This window comes from Myripristis murdjan, chromosome 20 (genome assembly GCF_902150065.1).
Source record: "Myripristis murdjan chromosome 20, fMyrMur1.1, whole genome shotgun sequence".
Lineage (NCBI taxonomy): Eukaryota > Metazoa > Chordata > Actinopteri > Holocentriformes > Holocentridae > Myripristis > Myripristis murdjan.
The window spans coordinates 2,256,128-2,278,627 of record NC_043999.1 but is presented as its reverse complement, the minus strand read 5'-3'; the positions used below and the strand labels follow the sequence as shown (position 1 = coordinate 2,278,627).

The window sequence follows — 22,500 nt, the reverse complement described above, 5'->3', positions numbered from 1 at the left end:
TTACAAGCGCATTAAAAAACAAAATAACACATCCATATAATAAGAAAATCATTTAAAACAAATACAATCAGAAACACAGTGTTCTGAGATTAAAGTCTTAAACTGTGCAAGAGAGGGGAGTGCTTGCATCCTCAGAGTGTGCTGGAGGGTGTTCCGCGAGTTTGGAGCATTATGGGAGAACGCAGTTTTACCAAGTTCGGTACGAGCTCGGGGAACTTTTAGGAGTAATATGTCAAATGAACGGGTCATGTAAGTGCCAGAATTCCACGCTAAAAGGTTTGTGATGTATGATGGTAGTCTACCGAGAAGGGCTTTAATGAACAGACGTGGAAAAAACGGCAGCAGCGGCACAAATCAGCCAGAAAGACGGTCAGAGACGTCCAAAGTGTGGAGATATTTTAAAGAGAAGCCAGATGACTTGGTCGTCTGCAGCCTTCGCAAAGCGGAGACGCCACCTCAGCAGCACCACGGTGATGAACGAGCACCCGGTGTGCTGCTGGAGGACGACAGGAAGCAAAGAGCTGGACAATCCTAAGTCTGACTCACTAATTACCAACTAATGTGAATTTACAGTAACACGGCAGCATGAATGAGTTAAAGCAACACAAGGTCACTTTGACCGCACCCCGCTGCTTTGAGAGACGAAACTTAACAATGCACGTCAATACGTCGCACATAACAGCAATTTTAGTTTTAATTTTAATTTTAGTCAACCAAAAAAAATCGCAAGATTACTTGAAAAATTAATCGTTTGACTAATCGACTAATCGTAAAAATAGCTGATAGATTAATTGGGAGAAAAAGAATCGTTTAGGACAGCCCTACATTTTCACAGCCTGTCCAGGGATTTGAACCCGTGACCTTTTGGTGTGTCTCTGTTTGTTGTGTCTCATGTTGTATTTCTGTGCTTTTATTTTGGCAGCATTACCTGTACGAGCTGGTGATCAAGACGCTGGTCCAGCACAACCTGTTCTACATGCTGCACCAGTTCCTCCAGTACCACGTCCTCAGCGACTCCAAGCCCCTGGTGAGAGCCACACCCCAGCCCGTCTGAGCAGAGAGCCGAACTGGTCCAGAACTGGTCCGGAACTGGTCCGGAACTGGTCTGGTACTGCTCCAGTCTGAAACTGGTCTGAAACTGGTCTGGACCTGATCTGAAACTGGTCTGAAACTGGTCTAGACCTGGTCTGAAACTGGTCTGAAACTGGTCTGAAACTGGTCTAGACCTGGTCTGAGTCAGGTCTCAAACTGTTCTGAAACCAGAGTGGAACTGCTTTGAAACTGGTCTAGACCTGGTCTGAAACTGGTCTGAAACTGGTCTAGACCTGGTCTGAAACTGGTCTGAAACTGGTCTGAAACTGGTCTAGACCTGGTCTGGAACTGGTCTGGAACTGGTCTGAGTCAGGTCTCAAACCAGTCTCCAACTGTTCTGAAACCAGAGTGGAACTGCTTTGAAACCGGTCTGAAACTGGTCTGGACCTGACTCAGACCAGTTTTAGACCAGGTCTAGACCAGTCTCAAACTGTTCTGAAACCAGCCTGGGACTGGTGTAGAACTGGTTTGGAACCGGTCTGAAAAAAATCCAGTGTTCAAAATGTATTCAGATACTATAACCATAATCAGAAACGATTACTCAGCACATTAGTCCACATTAGATGACCTCACATGACCTCTACTTCCTGTAAACGGTGACATCATCATCCTGCTCTCGTGGCTGCAAATTCAAATTTCAACCAATCAAAGCTCCACAAACCTGTAAACATCCTCTCTCAGCCACCTGTCCCTTCAAAATAAAAGTGTATTTCTCTCCCAAACTGGGATCCTGTTGGTTTGCTCTTGTGAGTGACCCCCCCCCCCCCCCCCCCCGCACCGTGTCCCGCCCAAACTTCCTGTTTCAACAGGAAATGCATCAAATCGAGACAGTAAAAGTCCCGTATCATGGCTTCTTTAAACGTCCAAAGAAGAAGTTGCAGAACTAGTCCTTAACCCGAACCTGAACTCTCCTCAGACCAGGGCTGCTCTCTGAAACTCCTCCTGATTTAACTTGAAATTATGACTCAACATGTTTTTTTTTATCAATCCTGTGATAATATCCTGTTGAGAGCTTCAAATTAAAAGCGTGCAGCGCTCACCAGTAGAAACACAGCAGAGCGCCGCGTTACTCCGCCTTTTCTTTTCTCTCTTTCTTCACTCGCTTTTGTGTCTTTCTGTTCCTCAGGCCTGTTTACTGCTTTCTCTGGAGAGCACCTACCCCCCCGCACACCAGCTGTCCCTGGACATGCTCAAGGTAACACACACACACACACACACACACACACACACAATAACACGTGGAACTTATACTGATATTTATTTTGCCTTTTTGATGAGTTTGTGTGCATGTCTGTGATTTTATGTTTATTTACATGTTTGTGTGTGTGTGTGTGTGTGTGTGTGTGTTTTAGCGCCTGTCTACGGCCAACGATGAGATCGTGGAGGTTCTGTTGTCCAAGCAGCAGGTTCTGGGCGCGCTCAGATTCATCCGCAGTGTCGGTGCGTGTGTTTGACTTGCAGTTTTACGTCTTATTTACATTTAACAGACACTTTATTGTGTTTTACTTCAAGAACCGTCCCAGTGAGTCTGAGTGTTTGGCCCGTTTACGACGACTCCTCCACATTTTCCACGTCAACAAACCATTCATCAGCTCCACAGAGTCACAGTGTGAGTTTGTGGTTGAAGCAGTTCTGCTTGTGCTCGCTTTGGGAGGAGATCAGCAGGAGTATTTTGTAGGATACAGTGGTCCCTCGTTACGTTCTAAAAATAACCCGCAATAGGCGAAATCCGCGAAGTAGTCAGCTTTATTTTTTACAATTATTCTAGATGTTTTAAGGCTGTAAAAGCCCTCACTACACACTTTATACACTTTTCTCAGACAGGCGTTAACATTTTCTCACTTTTCTCTCTTGTTTAAACTCTCAAAGTTCAAACCTTCGTAGAAAAATAAGTCCAGTATTATAGAATGAACGCATTCTGTACTGTACAGGAGACACGGCACGGAGGAGACTGATTGACAATGGTCTACAGTCCCTTAGCCAATCAGGACACAGAACACAATGCGCTGTAAAAAAAAAAAAAAAAAAAAAAGCATGCAAAATTGCACAAAAAAAAAAAATCCGCGAAACTGCGAGGCCGTGAAAGGTGAACCGCGTTATAGCGAGGGACAGCTGTATTTCTCTGAACATGCAGAGTCACTGGGACGGTTCTTTAGGTTGTCGGTTTTTCATTTTGACCCTGAGATCCGGTTTGAACCGGTGCAGGCGGCCATGACAACGTGTCGGCCAGGAAGTTCCTGGACGCGGCGCAGCAGACCGGAGACCAGATGCTGTTCTACACCGTGTTCAGGTTCTTCCAGCAGAGGAACCAGAGACTGAGGGGGAACCCGGCCTTCAACCCCGGTGAGCGCACACACACACACACACACACACACACACACACACACACACACACACACACACACACACACACACACACACACACACACACACACACACACACAGTGCAGTGTGTCTGTGGGTCAAAAACACAAACTCATCAGTTCTTCTTCTCATGTAGTGTTGTTTAAATGGCTTTCTGTGTGTGTGTGTGTGTGTGTGTGTGTGTGTGTGTGTGTGTGTCCAGGAGAGCACTGTGAGGAGCACGTCGTTCACTTCAAGCAGCTGTTTGGAGAGCAAGCTCTGATGAAACCTGCTACTGTCTGAGCCCACACACACACACACACACACACACACACACACACACACACACACACACACACACACACACACAGATCCAGTGACACGATGTTTATTGACACACACACTCCAACACACAACAGCAGAAAACTGAAACTGGTTTGGGGTCAAACTGACACACGATCAGACAAAACCATCACAACAACCAACGAAGAAGAAGAAGAAGAAGCCGTCTGGAGGACTGAGGCGGTTTGTGAGACGAGGCGTTGAGGGACCACGGAGGCGGCGGGACACGGCGGCGTCATCAGGTTCATGACGCTCCTCTGGACGGAGGCTCCGCCCACATGAGACGAGAGACTCATTAAAAAAAAAAAACTAATCTCCTGTCAGTTTGTATGAAGATGAACGAATGAGTGTAACAGGCGAACACTGAAATCTACTTTTTAATCCTCAGTGAGCTGATACGTTAATATAAAATAAATAAATATGTGTATATTTATGTTCTGTTGATGTTTTGTACATTTTACACTTTATACTCATTTTTTTTTTTACCTTTTTTGCTCTTACTGATTAATTAATTTAGCTGTTTTCCCCTCTAACATTTTTTTTAAAGTGTTCCCTTGTCCAAAAAAAAAAAAAAACCCCTGCTCTTCCAAGTTTTTTCTCGCATTTTTTTCTTCCAAATTTACCACTTTAATCGATGAAGTTCTCTGTTTTTTCAGGGGGAATATTAGGTTCAAGCTAAAAACATTTAGGCAATTATTTATCATGTTTTTGTATGTGCTTTACAGCGGGTATCTATGATGGCACTATTTTCATTTTCAGGTCAAACAAAAATGTGATTTAACGTCTGAAAGCTGATTTCTGTCGCTCTGCAACAACCTGCTGAAATATCCTGTCACAGATTTTTACTTATTATTTTCATTTATTTCCAAATACTCTTTTTTTTTCTGTTTTCAATGAACAACCACAGGAACATGTTGGCTGTGGTGGCGCCCCCTTGTGGCCACAGTTTTTTTTCCCCACAGACCCTTTTTTCCCCTCACAGCTTCCTGAAGCGATCCAAAGCTCACACTCATGTCAAAGAGAAAAAGTCTTTGAATTTATTGAAGGCAGGCAGTCGCTCACATGTGTCACCAGGAGGCGCTCTCCTGGCATGAAGGATGTAACAGAAGAGAATGAACTTTCTTCTCACCAGGTTTGCAGAAAACCAACAACAATGTCAAAATAAAATAATTAAAATAAAAATATAAAAACATAAAAACTCGGCGTGGAACCAGCAGCCGCAGCTGAAATGCCGTCACAGGAAACCGCATCGTTTTCCCCCCCACACGACAGGAAGTGACCTCGCTCGTTCACCCCGCCCCCGCCGTGCCCTGCGGTGGCTCCTGATTGGTCAGCTGCTCCTTCTTCTTCAGGTAGAGCTTGTTGAGGTAGTCGTCGGGCTCGATGCCCTGCCGCCGCAGCTCCGCCATCAGCTGCTCCAGCTTGGCCAGCGAGCGGGCGCCGCCCACCTTCCTGACACACACACACACACACACACACACACACACACACACACAAACATGTCAGCCCCATGAGTGATGCTGGCAGCCTGCACTCGTTAACCCTTTCAAACCAAATTCACTTGATTTCTCTCAACATTATAAATAATACAGATATTTTCCTGGATGAAAAAAAAAAAGCTATAATACATTTTCCATTTTCTTCCATACTTAATTGAAGGAATTGTAAAATTATTTCAGCCCTAGTCTGGGACGTGTCTGACCTCCTGCATCCTCCTCCAAGTTTAGTACGATTATTTTCTACTGTATCGCAGTTTATCATTACTATTATTTATTTTTTTATTAATATATTCATTTATTTTTGTTGATTTATTCTTCCCATGATGCACTACCAGTTTACATCTGAGACAAATGTCGGTGATACTGAGTGTGACCCGGACTTAAGGAAAAGTAACTAGAAAGGTATAACAGATGTCTTATTTTGTTGATTATATTTGATTTTGTAAATCATGTCTGATGCTGTATGAGGGCCAGTGTGGGGAGAACAAAAAAAAAACAAACATATGTAGCTGTGGGAGGAGGGTTATATTCCAAGGAAAAACCTCAGAATTTTGGGGATTAAAGTTGTAAATTTATGAGAAAAAAAACCTGAAAGCTAGTTCTCCTCCTGTGGGATCCAGTCTGAAGGAAATCCTGCTGGTCTGAGTCCAGAACCCCAATCTCCTCCTCAGCATCTGGACTCTGAAGAGACGTTGCTGTGACTTGGGCCGATTCAGAAGAAAACAATCTGCTGATTCTGGGCTCAGATCAGCAGGATCTCCTTGTTCCTGTAGAATCTGCTGAGGGGATCAGCTGCAGGCCTGAGACACGGCCAGCAGGGGGCAGCACAGGTGGAGCCATGCACAGAAAAAAAACAACTCATTTGTCTAAGTTTTTTTCTCATAAGTTTATCACTTAAATCTCGAAAATTCTGAAGTTTTTCTTTCTGAATATTATCTCCTCCCCCCAGATAGATAGTTCCCCCACAATGGCACCAACACAGCGTCATAATTACCTGTTTAACATACTGGATAAAATAAAACATTTAAAAACACACACACACACACACACTGAATGCTCAATGTCACACACTCACCTGCCGGTCAGGTACAGGGTGAACTCCTTGTAGCCCATCAGCTGACAGCCGTCCAGCTCACACAGGTCGGCGACGCCGCCCGGCCCGTCGCCGCCGCCGCCGCCGCCCCTCGGCAGCTTGGGGAACAGGGTCAGGCCCGACACGCCCTCCAGCTCCGACAGGCTCACCTGGAAGTCCCTCAGCTTCCGCTCGAAGCCGATAGGCCGGTTGGGGACGATGAACGCCCCCAGGGCCTGGACGGGGGCTGCTGATTGGTCGGTGGTGTTGCTGCTCTGGACTAAGACGGCCTTGAACAGGTGGGTGGGGACGGCCACGCTGTCTTTACCGATCACCTGCACGCCAACACAGCAGGTCACAGTGTTACGCCCCCTGGTGGCCGACTGACCAGCAGCAGGCCAACACACACACACACACACACACACACACACACACACACACACACACACACACACACACACACGGGTCACCTGGTAGGAGACGGTCCGGGTGCCGTCGTCCTTCTCGGCAGGCAGAGCCAGCGGCCCAGACACCACCCAGACGTCCTGGAAACGCTGAGTCAGCTCCCTGCAGTACATCTCCAGCCTGCACACACACACACACACACACACACACACACACCACTGGATGTTGAGCGCTGCGTTGTGTAAATGTGTTGTACCATTTATTACAGTTTGTTACAGATTTTGTGCAAGCCAACTGATGCAGCTCCAAGACGTCGAGTTTCATACCATCGTCTTCACTCGAGCTTTAAAACTCTGAAAGACATGTGTGTATATATATATATATATATATATATATATATATGTGTGTGTGTGTGTGTGTGTGTGTGTGTGTGTGTGTATGTATTTATATATATCTTAAAATCTGTAGTATGTATTTATACTGCTTTCTTACACGATTCTTGATTATAAGTGTTAAGATTATGTACAGCTGTGAAAAGGGTAAAAAATGTAAATGAAAGGAAATGTATATGTTATGTTACTATTGTGAAAAAATAAATAAAAATTAAGTTAAAAAAACAAACAAACTCTGGAAGACAGGAAGTGGCCCAGCACAGTGGTAAACTACGAGGCAGTAAACCTGATTCTGACGTGAAGGGAGAGATTAAAAAAACAACAACAACAACAACAATAAAATGTCCATGTTAATTATTTCGGAGCAGGTTGGACTCGTTGACCACGCCTGGTCCAGCCTCATGGCTTTCCTTCTTAGCATCATCACTGATCAGAATCATAAACACTTTATTGATCTCTGAGGGGAAACTGGGTTCATTGCAGCTGATCAACAGAAAAAAAACCCAAAAATATTAAAAATATGCGCCTTGCAAAGTGTCTGAGCTGTAATGTCTGTCAGTGTTACAGGCATCAGCATCAGCGTCAGAGCTGTCTGTGTGAGGGTTCATCAGAGTGACTGTTGGTGTCAGTGTTGTTGGTGTTGGTGTTGGTGTTGTTGGTGTTGGTGTTGTTGTTGGTGTTGTTGTTGGTGTTGGTGTTGTTGTTGTTGGTGTTGTTGGTGTTGGTGTTGTTGTTGTTGGTGTTGGTGTTGTTGGTGTTGGTGTTGTTGTTGGTGTTGTTGTTGGTGTTGGTGTTGTTGTTGTTGGTGTTGGTGTTGTTGGTGTTGTTGGTGTCAGTGGTGTTGGTGTTGGTGGTGGTGGTGGTGGTGGTGTTGGTGGTGGTGTTGGTGTTGGTGTTGGTGGTGGTGTTGTTGGTGTTGTTGGTGTGGGTGTTGGTGGTGTTGTTGGTGTTGGTGTTGGTGTTGTTGGTGGTGTTGGTGTTGGTGTTGGTGTTGTTGGTGTTGGTGTTGTTGGTGTTGGTGGTGTTGGTGTTGGTGGTGGTGTTGGTGGTGTTGTTGGTGTTGGTGGTGGTGGTGTTGGTGTTGGTGGTGTTGTTGGTGTTGGTGTTGTTGGTGGTGGTGGTGGTGTTGGTGTTGGTGGTGTTGGTGTTGTTGGTGGTGGTGGTGGTGTTGGTGGTGGTGGTGGTGTTGGTGTTGTTGGTGTTGGTGGTGTTGGTGTTGGTGGTGGTGTTGGTGGTGTTGTTGGTGTTGGTGGTGGTGGTGTTGGTGTTGGTGGTGTTGTTGGTGTTGGTGTTGTTGGTGGTGGTGTTGGTGTTGGTGTTGGTGGTGTTGGTGTTGTTGGTGGTGGTGGTGTTGGTGGTGGTGGTGGTGTTGGTGTTGTTGGTGTTGGTGTTGGTGGTGTTGTTGGTGGTGGTGGTGGTGTTGGTGTTGTTGGTGTTGGTGTTGTTGGTGTTGGTGGTGTTGTTGGTGTTGGTGTTGTTGGTGTTGTTGGTGGTGGTGTTGTTGGTGTTGGTGGTGTTGTTGGTGTTGGTGGTGGTGTTGGTGTTGTTGGTGGTGGTGTTGGTGGTGTTGTTGGTGTTGTTGGTGGTGGTGGTGGTGTTGGTGGTGTTGGTGGTGTTGTTGGTGGTGGTGGTGGTGTTGGTGGTGTTGTTGGTGGTGGTGGTGGTGTTGGTGTTGGTGTTGTTGGTGGTGGTGTTGTTGGTGTTGGTGGTGTTGTTGGTGGTGGTGGTGGTGTTGGTGTTGTTGGTGTTGGTGGTGGTGTTGGTGGTGTTGTTGGTGTTGGTGGTGGTGTTGGTGGTGGTGGTGTTGGTGTTGGTGGTGGTGTTGGTGTTGGTGGTGGTGTTGGTGTTGGTGGTGTTGTTGTTGTTGGTGGTGGTGTTGGTGTTGGTGGTGGTGTTGGTGTTGTTGGTGTTGGTGGTGTTGTTGGTGTTGGTGTTGTTGTTGTTGTTGGTGTTGGTGTTGGTGTTGGTGTTGTTGGTGGTGGTGGTGTTGGTGTTGGTGTTGGTGGTGGTGGTGGTGGTGTTGGTGTTGGTGTTGGTGGTGTTGGTGGTGTTGTTGGTGTTGGTGTTGTTGTTGGTGTTGGTGTTGGTGGTGGTGGTGGTGGTGTTGGTGTTGGTGGTGTTGTTGGTGTTGGTGGTGTTGTTGGTGTTGGTGGTGGTGTTGGTGTTGTTGGTGTTGGTGTTGTTGTTGTTGGTGTTGGTGTTGGTGTTGTTGGTGGTGGTGGTGGTGTTGGTGTTGGTGGTGTTGGTGGTGTTGTTGGTGTTGGTATTGTTGGTGTTGGTGTTGGTGTTGTTGGTGGTGGTGGTGGTGTTGGTGTTGGTGGTGGTGGTGTTGGTGGTGTTGGTGGTGTTGTTGGTGGTGTTGTTGGTGTTGGTGTTGTTGTTGGTGTTGGTGTTGTTGGTGTTGGTGTCAGTGTTGGTGTTGTTGGTGTTGTTGTTGCTGTTGGTGTTGTTGGTGTTGGTGTCAGTGTTGGTGTTGTTGCTGTTGGTGTTGTTGTTGGTGTTGGTGTTGGTGGTGTTGTTGGTGTTGGTGTCAGTGTTGGTGTTGTTGTTGCTGTTGGTGTTGTTGTTGGTGTTGGTGTCAGTGTTGGTGTTGTTGTTGGTGTTGGTGTCAGTGTTGGTGTTGTTGTTGCTGTTGGTGTTGTTGTTGTTCCGGTAAACAGACTGACCTGTTCCAGAAGCCGGCGTTGTTCTCATAATTCTGGGGAACAATGTTGGACAGGTAGAACGTCTCCGCCATGGACCGCTGTGAACACACACACACACGCACACACTTTAGGACGGGATGCTCTACCACTGAGACGTCCTTATAATGTCTACTCTGTATTTATAAGGCACCTCTTCAGCGTGTGTGTGTGTCTGTGTGTGTGTGTGTGTGTGTGTGTGTGTGTGAGACCTCTGACTGCTTGTTGTCCCCGGCCGGCGCCATGTGACCTCTGGACCAGCCGCTGCCCAGGTAGTCGTCGTTGCCGGCACTGAAGCATGCTGGGATGTCGGGGTCTGCTCGGAACCTGCAGTGCTTCCTGTCTGCCTGACCTGAGGGAGACGGGACAGACATCAGGACGGGACGGGACAGACGTCAGGACGGGGCGGGACAGACATCAGGACGGGGCGGGACGGGACAGACGTCAGGACGGGGCGGGACGGGACAGACATCAGGACGGGGCGGGACAAACGTCAGGACAGGACAGATGTCAGGACGGGGCGGGACAGAAGTCAGGACGGGGCGGGACAAACGTCAGGACAGGACAGATGTCAGGACGGGGCGGGAGAGACGTCAGGACGGGACGGGACAGATGTCGGGACGGGACGGGACAGATGTCAGGATGGGATGGGACGGGATGGGACATACGTCAATACAGGACGGGACAGACGTCAGGACGGGACAGACGTCAGGACGGGACGGGACAGACGTCGGGACAGGGCAGGAGAGACGTCAGGACGGGACGGGACACTCGGGACGGGACGGTTCCCCAAGGCACCGCTGTGATGTCACTCACCCTGCAGCTTCTGATTGGTCAGGTGCTCGGCCACCCAGCGTGGCGTCCTCTTGGACTGGTCGTATGACAGTGTGTGGTTGGCATAGCAACGCACCTCGGCGCCGGTTTCAGGCAGACCGAACCGACCAATCAGCTGCTGGACCTCCGACACTGAGAGAGAGACAAAGAGAGAGAGACAGAGAGAGAGACAGACAGACAGACAGATATAGTGGCTGGTATCTGTAAACTCTGTCTCGGTGTTTCTTCGTCTGAATTTTAACAGGATAAAACACAAGAATGTAAAAACAAATCAAATCTAATCACTGTCAGACTTTATATTTTTATTTATTCCAGTTCAATAAAACGTTTTAATTTTATTTCTCAAACCAAGTTTCAGTTTTTTGTTTAGTTTTAGTGAACCAGAATAACCTTGAGCCCCAGAATATTTAATGACTTTGATGACTGTGTGTGTGTGTGTGTGTGTGTGTGTGTGTCCCCGGTCCCCCCCTGCCCTCCCCGGCCCTGCGCGGCTCGCGTGCCCGGCTCTGCTCACCTGTGTCCGGGCTCGGTGCGCGCGGCTCCTCGGGCTCCGCGCGGTGCAGCCGCAGCGCCGCCACGCAGGACGCGGTGCTGACCGCCGCGCCGCACACAAACCCGCCGGCGAACCGCAGCAGCTTCACTCCGGCGGCCATGTCAGCTCGGAGCCGTCCTCATGAGGCCGCTCAGCCTGTTTGTTTGTTTGTTTGTCTGTTTGTTTGTTTGTTTGTTTATTCCTCCGGTTAGCGACACGAGGCTGAACCGTCTCACGTCCTGACGCCGGGAGACACTGAGCAAATACCGCGAGAACTGACGATAATCACGTCTGCCGCCTTCGCCCCCGATTTGATCTCGCCTTCACAATAAAGCACCTTCTTTATTTCTTTTCTCTTTTCTTTCTTCAAAATAAAATTCAGGCTTTATTGGCATGAATGCTGAGGTTACATTACCGCCAAATCCACGTCAAAGAATAAGTGTCTGAATAATTAACACGTGATGTTATTTAAACAAAGATAAAGAAATAGTAATAGCAATAATAATGGTAAAAGTTATATACATGTACACTATATTGCCAAAAGTATTCGCTCGGCTGCCTTCACACACATATGAACGAGTGACATCCCATTCTTAAACCATAGGATTTAATATGATGTGGGCCCATCCTTTGCAGCTAGAACAGCTTCAACTCTTCTAGGAAGGCTTTCCACAAGGTTTAGGAGTGTGTTTATGGGAATTTTTGACCATTCTTCCAGAAGTGCATTTGTGAGGTCAAACACTGATGTTGGTCGAGAAGGCCTGGCTCTCAGTCTCCGCTCTAATTCATCCCAAAGGTGTTCTATCGGGTTCAGGTCAGGACTCTGTGCAGGCCAGTCAAGTTCATCCACACCAGACTCTGTCATCCATGTCTTTATGGACCTTGCTTTGTGCACTGGTGCACAGTCATGTTGGAAGAGGAAGGGGCCCGCTCCAAACTGTTCCCACAAGGTTGGGAGCATGGAATTGTCCAAAATGTTTTGGTATCCTGAAGCATTCAAAGTTCCTTTCACTGGAACTAAGGGGCCAAGCCCAGCTCCTGAAAAACAACCCCACACCATAATCCCCCCTCCACCAAACTTTACACTTGGCACAATGCAGTCAGACAAGTACCGTTCTCCTGGCAACCACCAAACCCAGACTCGTCCATCAGATTGCCAGACAGAGAAGCGTGACTCGTCACTGCAGAGAACACGTGTCCACTGCTCTAGAGGCCAGTGGCGGCGTGCTTTACACCGCTGCATCCGACGCTTTGCATTGTGCTTGGTGATGTAAGGTTTGGATGCAGCTGCTCGGCCATGGAAACCCATTCCATGAAGCTCTCTGCGTACTGTACTTGGGCTAATCTGAAGATCACATGAAGTTTAAAGGTCTCAAGCTATTGACTCTGCAGAAAGTTGGCGTCCTCTGCGCACTATGCGTCTCAGCATCCGCTGACCCCGCTCTGTGATTTTATGTGGCCTACCACTTCGTGGCTGAGTTGCTGTTGTTCCCAATCGCTTCTACTTTGTTATAGTACCACTAACAGTTGATTGTGGAATATTTAGTAGCGAGGAAGTTTCACAACTGGACTTACTGCACAGGTGGCATCCTATTACATTACTATTACAGCACCATGCTGGAATTCACTGAGCTCCTGAGAGCGACCCATTCTTTCACAAATGTTTGTAGAAGTAGTCTGCATTCCTAGGTGCTTGATTTTATACACCTGTGGTCATGGAAGTGATTGGAACACCTGAATTCAATGATTTGGATAGATGAGCGAATACTTTTGGCAATATAGTGTATATATGATCTTTTTTTTAATTATCTTGTAATGCCTTTATCTTTCAACATGCTCCTGTTTTCCTCTGTTTTAATTATTATTTTAATCTTCATTTTGTTTTGCTCTTGTTTGGCCTTTCTGTTATTTTACTTTGTGATTATTCTGCTCTGTCGTGTCTGTCGCAGCTCTGTTATCTAAAGGTGCTCTGTGAGTAAAGTTTATTATTATCAACAATAAAGTGTCAGAAATAATGAGTGAAGGTGAGCAACAACATCTTTTTCTTTCTTTCTTCCTCCTGCTGTAAATATGCAAGACTTACTGAGTAACAGAAAGAGAAATTTGATGAACTTGGCATCTTTCAAAATATTTACCAAAAGGCTGTTCAGATTTATAAAGTCATGAATAACATCAGGAATATGTCTTTAATATCAGTACTGCTGTGATCCAAATTCATGACTCCTCGATTTATCTATCTACCAGTCAATCAATCAATCGATCACTGGACGGAGTAAAACACACTATGAGTCGATGTAAAATGATTTGACAGTATTTTATTGTTTATTTTCATATACAAAAAGATAAAGTTGAAATAATCCTTTTTCTAGAGTGATTTTTATTTATTTTTTTTGTCTGTACTGGTGTGTGTGTGTGTGTTTGTGTGTGTGTGGCGGCCTCCCACTGTGAGCTAGAAACTACATTCATTCATACAGTAATGATCCTGGCACTGAGGGGAGAGAGAGAGAGAGAGAGAGAGAGAGAGAGAGAGAGAGATGAAAATAGAGTGAGAGAAAAAATGAGAGGCGCCACACACACACACATACACACACTCTTTTTTTTAATCTTTTTTTTTTCTTTTTTTTGTTTTCTAGGCAGATCTAGCAGTAGCTCCATGTCTGGATGCTGAGTTTTTCTCTACGAACCACCACAGTAAAAAAACAAAAAACAAAAAATAAAATAAAATAAAATAAAATAATAACAATAATAATAATAATAAAATTAAATTAAAAAGAAACAAAACAAAACAAAAATAAAGTCCTAACGAGGGGATCTTCCATCTCCACTGCAAATTAAATGACTATGTTACAATGATCATCGCCTCTTCAAATTAAAACGCACAAATCAAAAAGTGTCCCGCCGGAGCAGCAGGGGGCGCTGTCAGGAGGAGGAAGAGCGACGGGGCGGCGTTTCGGTCTCCTGTCTTCCTGCCTGGGCGTCTCACTTCCATCTGTCGCACACACACACACTTATATATTTCAATATAAAAACACCTCTTTCCACACTTCCTCTTCTTCTTCTTCAGGCCAAAACGGAGGGAGGGTTTATTTTTTTTGTACAGCATCTTCCTCCCTCCTCCTCTTCCTCTTCTTCTTCTTCTTCTTCTCTTTTTTATAGCGTCTTTGTTAAAATCAGTAGTACAAGTTTGTCTGTGTTCTACAGTTGAGCTACGACAGTGAAACATAAAGGTACAAGATTTACATTTCACACAACCACCACCTTCATCATCATCATCATCATCATCATCATCATCATCATCATCCTGGCAGACGGAGCAGCGTGTTCATGGCTGCCTCCTGCTGTGACCTTTGACCTGTCCGACAGCGCACCAGAACGTTTTTAAATTCAAAGAGGAATTTTGTTTTTTTAGCTCCTGTTAGCTTCTCTGTAGCGCAACACAGCTAGCGGGCTAACTAGCCAGCAAGCTAATCATGGCGCTGCTCACATGCTAACGTTAGCTGCTACTAGCAATATTAGCTAGTGTGATAATTAGGTGTGCTAACAGTAAGTTGACGTTATCTAAAGATTGAATTAGCGAATCAGGTCGATCGGTGATAAGTAGCTTTGTTTCGGGATGTTAGCGTCTGTGGCTAGCTTGCTGTTAGCCTAGCTCCTCTCCGCGCTGCCGGTCTCACTTCTTCTCAGAGGTAAAACATGAATTTTAGTGAGTGATGTTTTGTTTTTGCACCATGATCTCGACATGTGTTCAGTCTGCGGCTCGTGCTAATGAGCCATGTGACCTCTGACATCGCCATCGCCAACGGTCACGTCAAAACGGCCTTTTACCTCTGAAGACGGAGACCAGCGAGTATCTAACGTCCCGGGACAGAGCTAGCTGACGGATGCACCTCGAGGCGAGGCGTTCGGGCCGGTTTGATCTCTGCGTCGCGCCGTGAGACAGGAAACGTCACCGCACCAGGAGGCCGCCATCTTTAAACACCTGGTCTACACGGTGAGAGGATGGAAGGAGCGGTCATGTGACTCCTGTGCTGTCACCGACCGCTGCTTCTCCTCCTCTCCTCCCAGGTTGAGAAACAGCACTTCATCAATATCGAACCCCTTGACAACATGAGCGGGAAACCCCTTGCGAGCCCCGCCTCCCCAGCCAATGGAAACTGAGTTGGTTCAGGCAACAGATTGGAAAATAAAAAGCCTTTTGAAAAAAAAAAAACATTCAGCACTGACGTTTTCTTATTTCTTATTGAGTCCCACCTCTTAAAAGGGAACCAGAAGATACTGAACAACTCGCAGCAGACAAGAAGGTCAGTCAGCATTTAATTGATGCTAGCTCAGTCAGACAGGGTGGCTATGGAAGCATTAACCTGTTAGCATCGGTGTGTCCAGTGAACTTATGATTCAATACTTAAAACAAACATTTAGCACATGAATATTTCCATTTTCCCTTCACAAGAAACTGAACCAGTCTGCCCACAGGCTGGATCTCTGAAACACTTTGAGTCCAAAGCGGTCGAAAGAGGAAAACAAAACAAGTACATGAGGTGGGACGCTGCATAGCATTAGCTGAGGAAGAGGGGTTTCACATTGTCAAAGGGTACAGAGTGAGGATCATCACATGTGGCAGACACCGGTTTGTACAGGTTTCTTTTGGCATGTGCCGTACAATCCAGATCTGCTGAACGGTCTTGGCCTCGCGTCCTGGACCGTACGAGCCACAGCACCTGGCTCCAGAGGATTCGAAACACGTTGCGACTGCTAGAGTTTCCCTAACAGGCACTTGACTGGCCGCGAAAATGGAAGCATCACTTGCAAGGTAAACTAAACCGAGCGCCTGCGGTGGGACTTTGAAACCGCCGATTTCTAGACGCGGGTAAATACGCTGGGAAAGCTGAAACCTCCTGTCGGACAAAACCCGTTTCATGGTTTCACATATTCGCATTGAGGCTCGCGCTTTTCAGTGGAGATGTGAATTAGCATAAAGGTGAAAACAGGTGCGGCCGTTTGCTCAACTCCAGTCCCGTGTCAGGAAGGAGCACCACAAAGGCCCGCCGCTGGTCAACCATTGAAATGTGTCCGCCATTGCTGTTGCTCAGGTAAGATTCTTGTGTAATCTGTACAGGTAGCGGGACGGGACACCTGGCATCTGGTCTTGTAGCATGAAATGACCAAAGACTACCTGTGCGTGAAGTGGACCAGCCTGTCTGAGGTTGTGTTGCGAGGTAATGAGGTTGGGCGGGACGACTCAGAGGACTACAGCTTCCCGACTATGGATGGAAGCCCGTGTGCGCCGCCATGCTCGCTTTCCCAGTGTACCCTCCGCCGTCGACGCCATGTTGGCCCGCTAAGCTGTTGGAGAGTTAAGTTTTCCACAAGGTAGAAGTTTCTCGATTTACATAGAACGACCAGCGTACGCTCTACTCCTCCCGGCTTTCGCGCAAACAATATTAGACGCTACGTCGCCCTGGACTGAAGTCGTAGTTTGGTCCGCTTTAAAATGCGCAAGTGTGACATGTTCATCATTTCTAGGCTAAAGACGCCGGTTACGAAGCGCCTCGATGCGGTTAGCCCGGGCCAAGTGCAACACAAGAACAGCTTAGGAGTGCTTTCATCGACATGAATTGAAGGGATAACTTCTGATTAAATATAGCCGTATTTTTCTCCATCACAGTGTGTGTGGGGAGGATCCTTGCTGTATTGGCACTTAGGTTGACGAAAACTGGTGCGCTAGCATCGTGAGTATTTAAACAGTCTGATACCCCTGCTAGTTACAGCCGGGTACCCCATTGGTTTCAATGTGGAACCCAAACAATACTAACTGCCTTTAGCTGTCCACTGAGCGCTAAACGTCCCCCGACACGGCTCAGGTTTTCAAAAGTATCCCTTTAAAACCTCATCTTCGATTGTAAATGACAAAAAAAATTCCTTTCAAATCTTTGTGTAGGATTTTGGTTATTAATCCATGCCGGTTGAAAACGACTCCGTGTTTCTGAACTTTACCCACTGTTACCGACTGTTACCGACTGTTACCGACTGTCACCGACTGTTACCGACTGTCACCGACTGTTACCGACTGTTACCGACTGTCACCGCGCTCCCAGCAACACTGTTCTGCCTGTGTGGCGTTAATGAGGTAATATGTTCCTGAAACACCTGGATCCGAGTCTGGCTGTTGGTTGGCTGGTCGGTCAGTCAGTCAGTCTGAGTGTCTGCGTGGCCGGATGGACGACGGCTGGTTGATGCGGTCCTAGAGTTTACGTGTCAGATGAATCACACCTGGGTGGAGGCCAAAAATACCACCTGAGCGTCTCGAAGAGCTGCAGGTGCAGGTGCAGGTGCAGGTGCCGTGCGCTCGGAGACTCTAAAGGTAAAGGTGAGCAAAGACGAGGCGAACGCTGTCGGCCTGTTTCTGTGTGTTTTCCAGCTGTCATACCCAGGTGTGATATTTACGAGGATACAAGCTTGTTTAGGTTTATTAGCCACTGGTGAGAAAGAAAGAAGAGAAGTGAGGAAGAGAGATAAAGGAGGGAAGACAACTCAAAAGATGAGAGGAAGAGAGAGGGAGGCACCGACAGGAAACTGTTCCAGCTCCGGCGATGAGTAAAATAAAGGCACAACTTTAAAAAAAAAAAAAGATCAGTCAGAAAAATTCTCTATAAAATGTCTTTTTCAAACAAAACAAAACAAAAAGCCTACTGCCTGAGACTGAGTGGTGTTACAATCTGCTGAAACAGGTTTCCTGCAGCACCTCAGCAGTTTAACGTGGGATAGCAACCATTTAAAAAACTAAAGGAAGCCTCTTCCAGTGGAGGACAGGAGAGTTATCGCTTATCAAACACTACATTATGTCTCTGAGGACAGAGTCGCCTCTTTTTCACCAGCAAAGGAAGAATATATTAAATGTTTTGGAAAAAAGAAACCCTTGATGTATAAATTAACATTTTCATAAAGACGCTGAGGTGTACTTAATGTTGATTCTGCACGAGTCTCTGAGTGATACGAGGTTTTTGATGCAGTTTAATAGAAACCACTTGATTTCTGTCGCAGGTGGTTCAAGAGTTTAACCTTTCTCTTTTGAATTTAAGGTTTTGTCAGGCTAAGGATTTTTAAAGAATAATTTATTCCGTAAATCTACTGGATTGAAAGTTGCCTGAAGAATCTTTTAGAGAGTTTGTTTTACCATGGATTATTGAAACTAAAGAAATTCGGTCACCTTAACTCTTTTGGGAAGATTAATTTTGCTGAGTCTAAAGAGGGAATTTTGAATTCTGAATACAGATTTTAAAAATTTGCACACTTGAGAATTAAAATTTCTTTTAACTCTGAAAATTAAAACAGGAATTTCAAAAGTCGAGTAAAGCCATGGCAGCTAAAAACAGGCGTTCATGTAATCCTTCATGCACTGAATTTGCGTTTTTAAATGTATTGTGTTTTATGGTGTACTTTATGCATTGTTCTTCATATTTAGGATTCTTTTTGGAATTGTAGGATGCCGCTGTAAAGCACTTTACTGTGACCCGTGTCTGCGAAAAGTGCTATACAAATACATTTTATTATTATTATTTTATTATTATTATTATTATTATTATTATTATTGTTATTGTTATTATTGGCTCGCGAGGCTGCACTCGGCCTGTTCATTGCTTCTCTTGTGTGACACTGATTCTAATGTGGTTTTGGTTGAAATCCTCAGTGTTTATGTGGATCAACTCGGCTGCTGAGCTAAAGTCAAGTCCAGTTTTTTTTTTTTTTTTTTTTTTTGGCCACTGAGACTGGGACTTTGATTTGGCACTAGTTTGTATTGTGGCGTAACACGTCAGGTGAGGTCACCTGCCCTGCGCTCTGACTCGCTCCCTCAGGGTATTGCTTCACAGTATTGCTTGCTACATACGAGGATAACAGCTGGGAGAAACATATTTCAGCTTCATTAAAACGTGTTAGCGACACATTTCCTGACTCGTTGCTCATTTGACACGAGGCCCGTGCTGATTGGCTGTGACCGGATGGTCTTTAGAATCTCATTGGCTGAAATGTAAAAGGCAACGGAAGCTGGTTCTCCTGGTCTGAGGAGCATCGAGTCGAGGCTGAAGGACTGTGAGGAGTCCCCATTCCCCGCAGACAGCGATGAATCCTCGTAATATGCAGATAGGAAAATAAAAAAGTCCTGTATTAATCGTTCCATAACACGCCTCGCTGCTTTCAAATCGCACAAACTCTGCAAAGAGAACGTAAAAAAATCATCCTTCACGCTGTAAATGAGGTAGGAGCACCGTGACGAAACAGCGTTTCCTCCGGAGGCTTAGACTTCTTCATAAAACTGATTTTAGTTCAAACTGATTCTCAAGATGCTGCCGATTAAATCTTTTTTTAATTGTTTCTTGAATCTGTGTTTCTACTTTTCTTTACTCTTTAATCTCCTTTTTTTTTATATCGTTCCTTGTGTCGATGCCTTTCCGTAAGGCACTTTGTATTCTCTGCTTTAAGTGCCAGACGCTGTCAGTAAAGTTGAGACCTGTCACTACATTTTATTTTATTTTATTTTATTTTATTTTTACTGTTTTGCTTTGTCAGTAAGTGCTGATGCATCTGATGCTTTCATGTGAACAGAAACACAGACAGTTTGAATCTGATGGAAACTAACAGGAGATATGAAGGCAACTGGATCACTGGTGACATGGGCTCAGAGGACAGCGACACACACACACACACACACACACACCTGAACCCAACATGCTATGCATATTGGTTGTAGTGTACAATTACACACACACACACACACACACACACACACTCACTCATAGTAGATATTCCACATGTACATTCTTCAAAACGTGTCATTTTCAACACACCCGTGTGTTTCATTTCATAAAAAACACATCTGACTAACTTTCCAGCGTAGTTTTGAACGTGTGTGTGTGTGTGTGTGTGTGTGTGTGTTAATATTAACATGTTGAAAAGTAACTTGTGCGTTCAGATGGAGCAGCGGCAGGGAAGCTGGAGTCCAAATCAGCCGTTGAAGAGCAAGAAGACAAAGCCTGCAGTTCAGTGTTTTGTCCAGCAGGTGGCAGCACTGAGCCCAGGAAACTGCAAAAAACTGCTGCACCTGAACGCCCCGTGACTCAAACACGTTCAAAACACGCTGGCTGTCGTGTAAAAAGCGGTCGTGGTTTGGCAGTAGTTTTGCAGCTGTTATGTAAGTTAGTGTGTTTTTTTTTGTTTGTTTGTTTGTTTGTAATAAACTGGAGCTGAAACATCGCTGCAGGTGCCGCCTCTCTCTTCATCTGCCACGAGACGATGGAGGGATTAAAGACGAAGGTGAAGAGCGGATAAGGAGAAAGAGGAGAGACATTTCAGACAAATTCAGCTGAATCTTCCCGGGTTGGTCTGAGAAGAAAAGTCAAAATAAACCTGAGGAGGAGGAGAGGAAGGACTGAGGAAGAAGAGAGGGAGAAGAGGAGAACAGAGGAGAAGTGCAGGTGGGAAAAGAAGAGAGGAGAATGGGAGATGGGAGGAGGAGAGGAGAGGTGAGGAGTCGGCTTGTATCTGATCATATTGAACATATTTGCTTCCATGAGCGACTCTCCCTTCAGTATCGATTTAACACCGACTTCTGTTTCAGACCTTTTGCTTTATTTAACGTCTGATTCATTAAAAACACTTTAAACTGTTAAATTGTTACCACTGAAGTTCTAATTAGTGGGACGTTACTGAGATCAGTGGTTCTCAAATGAGGGTGTGTACCAGCCTCTATTTCAATTAATTAACCAACGTCTTGGGTGAAATGCCCCTTTTTTCCGACTTCTCCAGACTGAGACCAGATGTTAGACACCATCTTCTCCTCTGGACGTCCAGTGGTTCAATTTCTATGGGTTAGCATTTCCTGTTAGCTTAGCATAAAGACTTGAAGTCTATGGGAGTCGTTAGCCTGGCTCTCTTAAAACCACTCGCATTTGTTTTGTTTTTTTTTAATTCAAAGCCATGTATTTCAACTCCACATGATCCACTGTGTGAATCACACAGCTTCAGAGCCTATTTAAGGAGCCAGGCTAATGACTCCCATAGACTTCAAGTCTTTATGCTAAGCTAACAAGAAATGCTACTCATAGGAACTGAACCAGTGGACATCCAGAGGTGGAACCGGTGTCCAACATCTGGTCTCAGTCTGAGGACGTCGGGAAAAAGGGATTCTGCCCCAAAACATCTGTGTCCTCCTTTAAATGGTGGCAGAAATCATGCATCAGTTTATTTTCCCCAGTAAAGAGACGGAGAAAAGAGAAAAGAGAAGAAACGAGACTAGAGAGGAAAGTGGAGGAGAGGTGGAGAGAGGGATGGAGTTCAGGAGGGAGACGAGGGGAGAGGAAAGGAGGCGAGGAGAGGAGACGAGAGGAGGTGTGAGGAGACAAGAGGAGGAGACTCCAGCCCAGTCAGACGTTTTCAGTTTTTTCGGACCTTCAGTCCAGTTCAGTTTCATTTCATTCTCTCGAGTTCCGTCTAAAAACGCGTCACTAACTATTTACAACGTCGCGGCTCGAGCCTCGTCGCCACGACAACCTGCTCGCACGCATTCATTCAAAACCGTTTGGACATTTTATTTATTCCTTCAAAAAAAAAAAAGAAAAGAAAAAAGAAAAAAAAGAAAATCAAAATTTAAAAAAAGACACAACTTAACCTCTCTAATCATATAGTGTTGTAAAATCTGAAAAAATAAAATGCTCACAATAAAATATTATTATGTCACTACAAGTCGTCGACACAACTAATAAAATATAGAAACAGAACTTAAACACGTAGAAAAAGTCTTCTGAGGTATTTCTGGTGTACTGAGGTGATCTGTGGTTAATGAGCAGTATTGTTTTGATGTTCTATTTTTTTTTAATTTTTATTTTTTTTAATTTTCTTCCTAGCCTAAGCTTTTCTACCTTTTCCACTCGTCTTATTATTATTGTCCGTGTTGTTCTCGCTTTTCCCGTCGCTGCCGATTCGACGCGCGACGCCCTCGAACGCGCCTCTCGTTTTGCTTTAACTTCATACAGAGAGAGAGAGAGAGACAGAGAGAGAGAGAGAGAGAGAGAGAGAGACAGAGAGAGAGAGTTGCATGTGTTCAATGCACTGAAAAGTAAAATTAATAATAATAAAAAAAAAAGGAATATACAGAAATATATTCATCTTTGAGTTTGAATCATCATCATCATCATCATCATCATCATCATCATCAACAGCAGCAGCATCGTGGACATTCACTGTTACATGTATGGCATCACAGAAGGGACAAAAAACACAGTCGGCTCCAACGAGAGGAAAAAAAAAAACAAAA

General features: G+C 45.5%; 2 protein-coding genes across 3 annotated transcripts in view; one reads left to right on the top strand and one right to left on the bottom strand.

Moving 5' to 3' along the window:
- Positions 1–4,210, top strand: part of rmc1 (regulator of MON1-CCZ1) — a 29,797-nt gene extending 25,587 nt beyond the window's left edge. The window contains exons 17-21 of the mRNA XM_030079494.1: positions 923–1,027; positions 2,219–2,287; positions 2,445–2,532; positions 3,298–3,435; positions 3,659–4,210. Of these exons, the coding sequence (XP_029935354.1) occupies positions 923–1,027; positions 2,219–2,287; positions 2,445–2,532; positions 3,298–3,435; positions 3,659–3,738 (480 nt within the window). The 3' untranslated portion in view covers positions 3,739–4,210. The remainder of the gene's footprint in view (positions 1–922; positions 1,028–2,218; positions 2,288–2,444; positions 2,533–3,297; positions 3,436–3,658) is intronic.
- Positions 4,211–4,791: 581 nt separating this feature from the next.
- exog (exo/endonuclease G) lies at positions 4,792–11,464 on the bottom strand. 2 transcript variants are annotated; one of them, XM_030079495.1, is made up of 7 exons: positions 11,175–11,464; positions 10,643–10,792; positions 10,039–10,178; positions 9,812–9,888; positions 6,819–6,933; positions 6,352–6,683; positions 4,792–5,229 (listed from the first exon to the last, which is right to left on the bottom strand). In XM_030079495.1, exons 1-7 carry the CDS (start codon positions 11,311–11,313, stop codon positions 5,067–5,069), a joined length of 1,116 nt encoding a protein of 371 aa, XP_029935355.1. In that variant the 5' UTR covers positions 11,314–11,464; the 3' UTR covers positions 4,792–5,066. The 2 variants fall into 2 exon arrangements, with proteins under 2 accessions (XP_029935355.1, XP_029935356.1); XM_030079496.1 differs by having other exon boundaries at positions 5,035–5,225.
- Positions 11,465–22,500: the final 11,036 nt, after the last annotated feature.

What these genes read in the sequence shown, in the direction of transcription:
- exog (XM_030079495.1), bottom strand. Translation starts at nt 11,313, where the DNA reads ATGGCCGCCGGAGTGAAGCTGCTGCGGTTCGCCGGCGGGTTTGTGTGC. An exon ending in GACCAATCAGAAGCTGCAGG is followed by an intron (nt 10,179 to 10,642) that starts GTGAGTGACATC and finishes CGTCTCCCTCAG; the next exon opens with GTCAGGCAGACAGGAAGCAC. An exon ending in CCCGGACCGTCTCCTACCAG is followed by an intron (nt 6,684 to 6,818) that starts GTGACCCGTGTG and finishes GTTGGCGTGCAG; the next exon opens with GTGATCGGTAAAGACAGCGT.